Source organism: Lolium rigidum, chromosome 4 (genome assembly GCF_022539505.1).
Source record: "Lolium rigidum isolate FL_2022 chromosome 4, APGP_CSIRO_Lrig_0.1, whole genome shotgun sequence".
In the NCBI taxonomy this organism is placed as follows: Eukaryota; Viridiplantae; Streptophyta; class Magnoliopsida; order Poales; family Poaceae; genus Lolium; species Lolium rigidum.
The window spans coordinates 45,753,080-45,757,080 of record NC_061511.1 but is presented as its reverse complement, the minus strand read 5'-3'; the positions used below and the strand labels follow the sequence as shown (position 1 = coordinate 45,757,080).

Sequence of the window (4,001 nt, the reverse complement as noted above, 5' to 3'; positions counted from 1 at the left end):
ACCATCGGTTGATCATATGGAACATTTTGTTTGCCAGCTGGGGAAGAACCTAGTACGTGTCCTTTACAGAAGAGCCCACACAGAGACCCAGGAATGACCATCATATCTATTCTTTGCATAATAGCACAACAGAGAGAGAGAGGCTAGGGGGAGAGAGGGAGAGAGGGAGCATGGGGGATGCCGCGTGACATGGGCAAGGAATGCCTCGCACGCTCTATATATATGTGTGTATGGACTGATGGACGTTTTGCATATATATACGAGTGCCACCAACTGCATATAGTAGTACATATATAGCGATCGAGTGGTGTGATGGCGGAGATATCCATCTGCTCGCCGGACAAGGGCCTCCCCGTGGAAGACCTCCCTGTGCCCGGGCGTCTCCAGCTTTTCCTGGCCGCAAGCTCTGGCGATGACGAGCGGCTACAACAACTTCTGAGCCCGCCCATGGCGGTAACGAGTGAGGAGGACTCCGCACTGGTAGTTACCAATGAGGGGAATTCTGCACTCCATGTGGTAGCAACCGACGGGGACGGTGCTGGGCACTTGGAGAGCGCAAAGGTGATCCACGACAAGGCCAAGCACCTGCTGCTCGCGTGCAACGTGCACGGTGACACGCCGCTGCACTGCGCCGCCCGGGCCGGCAACACATGCATGGTCTCTCGCCTGATTGAGCTCGCCGGCGATGCCAAGGATATGGTGAGGGTGCAGAACAAGGATGGGAAGACGGCGTTGCATGAGGCCATCGGTTCCGACGACATGCAAATGGTCCAAGCACTAATGTCGAAGGACAATGAGCTGGCCCGACTGGATGCCAATGATGGTACTTCGCCACTGTTCCTAGCCATCTCGTTGGGTCATCACAGTATTGCATGCCAGTTGCACCAATATGACAATGACTTGTCCCACTCTGGCCCACACGGACGAACTGCTTTACATGCTGCTGTTCTTCACGACAAAAGTAAGTACTAGTACTCTTCCCTCCATTCCAGCGTTGCCTTAATTGGGTAGTTGCACATTTTCGAACTATCCCCCCACCTGCACACATAAACTGTCGAGACTAGTGCTGTTAATCCCCTTGGGTGGTTTCTGAAAAAAGATCACTCCATTCTAGTATTTTATGGTTTTACATTACACTAACTACACTCTTCACGACATTCCAGCGTTGCCTTAATTGGGTAGTTGCACATTTTAGAACTATCCCCCCACCCGCACACATAAACTGTCGAGACTAGTGCAGTTAATCCCCTTGGGTGGTTTCTGAAAAAAGATCACTCCATTCTAGTATTTCATGGTTTTACATTACACTAACACTACACTATCATCATATGTTTCATGTTGTTTTCTCGCAATATCTTATGTGCTTTTTAATTTTGAAATTATTAAAATATGGATAACAAAAAAAAAGTCCCAAGTATAAATTTAATTTTTTTTTTCATTTATGTATCATTTGCTATAAAAATGCTTTTGAATTTATTAGTGTTATTATCCTTTATCATGTCTAAAATACTAATAGTACTAATTATAAGCCATTTTTTACCCACAAAAATTGTAAACCATTTTGATGTGAATTGCATGAAAAAAATGAATCAAGGTCCACTACTTCTAGCATGACTTGTGTATATACTTAAATATACTGGGCTCCCATGTATATACCTAAAAATATTGGGTTCCATGTGATTTTTTTTAGTTCTATTAGGAATATATACTTTTAAGAATTCGTTACCAAAAGATATATTTTTAAAGTTTATTTTTTATTTTATTAAATATACATTTTAATTTAAAATATTTTATAAATTAACTTTGGTCAGCAGTAGATTACTTGGTCACGTACTACGACCAGCTATATAGCAGGACTTGGCAGCATTAAAAGATTATGTAGTCCTTCTTTTGATGAAATTAGTTTCAAGATAGGAGTAGGGTTAGATGAACTGAACATATATAAACTCTGTGTCCATTCTATGAGACCGCGTGAATCCATCCCAAAACAATATACACATGATCGTCATTGACACTTCTAAAAAAATCAATCCTTGAGATGCAAGTTAATTTATATAATAGATTATTTATCGGAAGTACATTTTGGTAACACTGTAAAATAAAAGATTAGGGTTTTTTTGGCGTTGAATTTACTCAAGTCATTTAGATGTGATAAATTTAAATTTCCAAGCTTAAGATCTTCAAAAGTGATAAGACAGATTAAGATCTTCAAAAGGTTGAACAAGCTTAAGCACACACCTGGATCACGTAGAATATGACATTTGCAATTTTTCTGAAGAATATAAAAAATAAAATTTAATGTCTCTTCCATAACGTATGTTGTTGCCTTCTACTTTTAGCACTGTTTAATTAACTTGAATAACGTCAACTGTAGGGATAGCAAAGTCTCTACTTGACTGGACCAAGAAAAACAAGGAAAAAACAACGAATCTCACTAAACAATGGCGCACCTGCGAAAGTACGCCAATGCACTTCGCTGCATCAGTGGAAGATCCCTCTCTGGAGTTTTTCCTTTTCGCTTTTGTTAACAGGAGCCTCGAAATTTGTTCCTTCAGCCTCTACTATCATATTGCACCATCCAAGTTGTTATACAGGATTTATGTTTGGAGGAAGCATCCAATCGTCCTACTAGCGAAAACTTATCCATCTTTGGCATTTCAGCCAGACAAGAATGGGTTGTTTCCGGTGCATGTCGCTGCCTCGGCAGGCAGCTTGGTGCCTATTATTATCTTGCTCCGGGGCTGCCCTCCTTGCTGTGCCAGATTGCGTGATGCTAAGGGAAGGACCTTCCTTCATGTCGCTGTTGAGAAGAAGAGGCTTAATATCGTTAAATTTGTGTGCAGTAGATCACAGTTTAAGTCCATCATGAATATACAGGACAAAGATGGGAACACTGCCCTACACCTAGCTATCCATGGAGGGGATTGGGACATATTCAAAAGTCTCATCTGCAACCAACATGTTCTCTTAAATCTGCTAAATAAGCTCGGAGAAACTCCCATGGATATTGCCGATAGCAGAGCTCCTTCAGTTTCGGGATTTTATTTCGGAATGGTAAATGCATGACACTGCTATTCTTATATATTCTTGCTCCATATTTTTCACTAATTACCTTCAGTGAAAAAAAAACTTTGCAGCATGCACGGCGTAGGATTCTTGGGACGCTAACCTTTGCAGACGCTCAGAATGGCAACAGCCGGCGCGACCGCTTCATGGAAGAACATAACGAGAGCCATGAGGACAAGATAAGAAGCGACCGCTTGATGGAAGAAAATGAGCGCCGTGAGGGAAAGAAAATAACAGACTTCGCACAGATTGTCGGCATTGGATCTGTGCTAGTGGCGACAGCAACGTTTGCTGCAGCCTTCACCATGCCCGGTGGCTTCAGCGAAGATAAGGAGACCCCACCAATGGGCAAAGGCGGCACGCCAACGCTTGCCGGGTACTATGCTTTTGACGGGTTTGTCATCTCCAACACCTTGGCATTCATCTGCTCGTCTTTAGCCACATTCAGTCTCATCTACACCGGGGTAGGTGCACTCGACATATATAAGCGGATAGAGTTGGTGTCCTTCTCTCTAGCACTGCTCATGGGTGCGGCGAGAAGCTTCTGTGCCGCCTTCGCCTTCGCCCTATATGTGTTGCTTGCCCAGTGGATCGCAGGGCAGCCATCGCGTCTTGCACCCTCACTGTTCTTGCATTTCTCGATGCACTTTGGTTCATGAGGGCAATATTCACCGATACAGCACTTGTTTTTAAGAGGGGATGTGTCAAGTTGAAAAATAACAGGGGATGGCGTTCATTGTCCTCGCGATTGGTGAAATTAGGGACTAGATTCCTAGCCAACATTGCCTATCTCTTCTGGCCCTACATCGTAATCTTCAGTCTCTTGGAAAACAAAAATAGGATAACTGAACGGATTAAGTTGGGCTAAGCTAGATTCAAAGCATCGGAGATCCAAGGTTGTGCCGGTTATATACATGTATAAATTGGTTGTGTTA

General features: G+C 43.1%; 1 protein-coding gene across 1 annotated transcript; it reads left to right on the top strand.

The window, feature by feature from the left end:
* Nucleotides 1-296: 296 nt before the first annotated feature.
* LOC124646982 (ankyrin-1-like) lies at nt 297-3,725 on the top strand. The gene is made up of 3 exons (XM_047187002.1): nt 297-961; nt 2,375-3,054; nt 3,138-3,725. The coding sequence occupies exons 1-3, from the start codon at nt 313-315 to the stop codon at nt 3,723-3,725; spliced, it is 1,917 nt and encodes a 638-aa protein (XP_047042958.1). The 5' UTR covers nt 297-312.
* The last annotated feature ends 276 nt before the right edge of the window (nt 3,726-4,001 follow it).

Excerpts from the sequence above, each read along its gene's own strand:
- LOC124646982 (XM_047187002.1), top strand. The coding sequence starts at position 313 with ATGGCGGAGATATCCATCTGCTCGCCGGACAAGGGCCTCCCCGTGGAA. Across the intron at positions 962-2,374 it reads TGCTGTTCTTCACGACAAAA|GGATAGCAAAGTCTCTACTT; the intron begins GTAAGTACTAGT and ends CGTCAACTGTAG. Across the intron at positions 3,055-3,137 it reads CGGGATTTTATTTCGGAATG|CATGCACGGCGTAGGATTCT; the intron begins GTAAATGCATGA and ends AAAACTTTGCAG.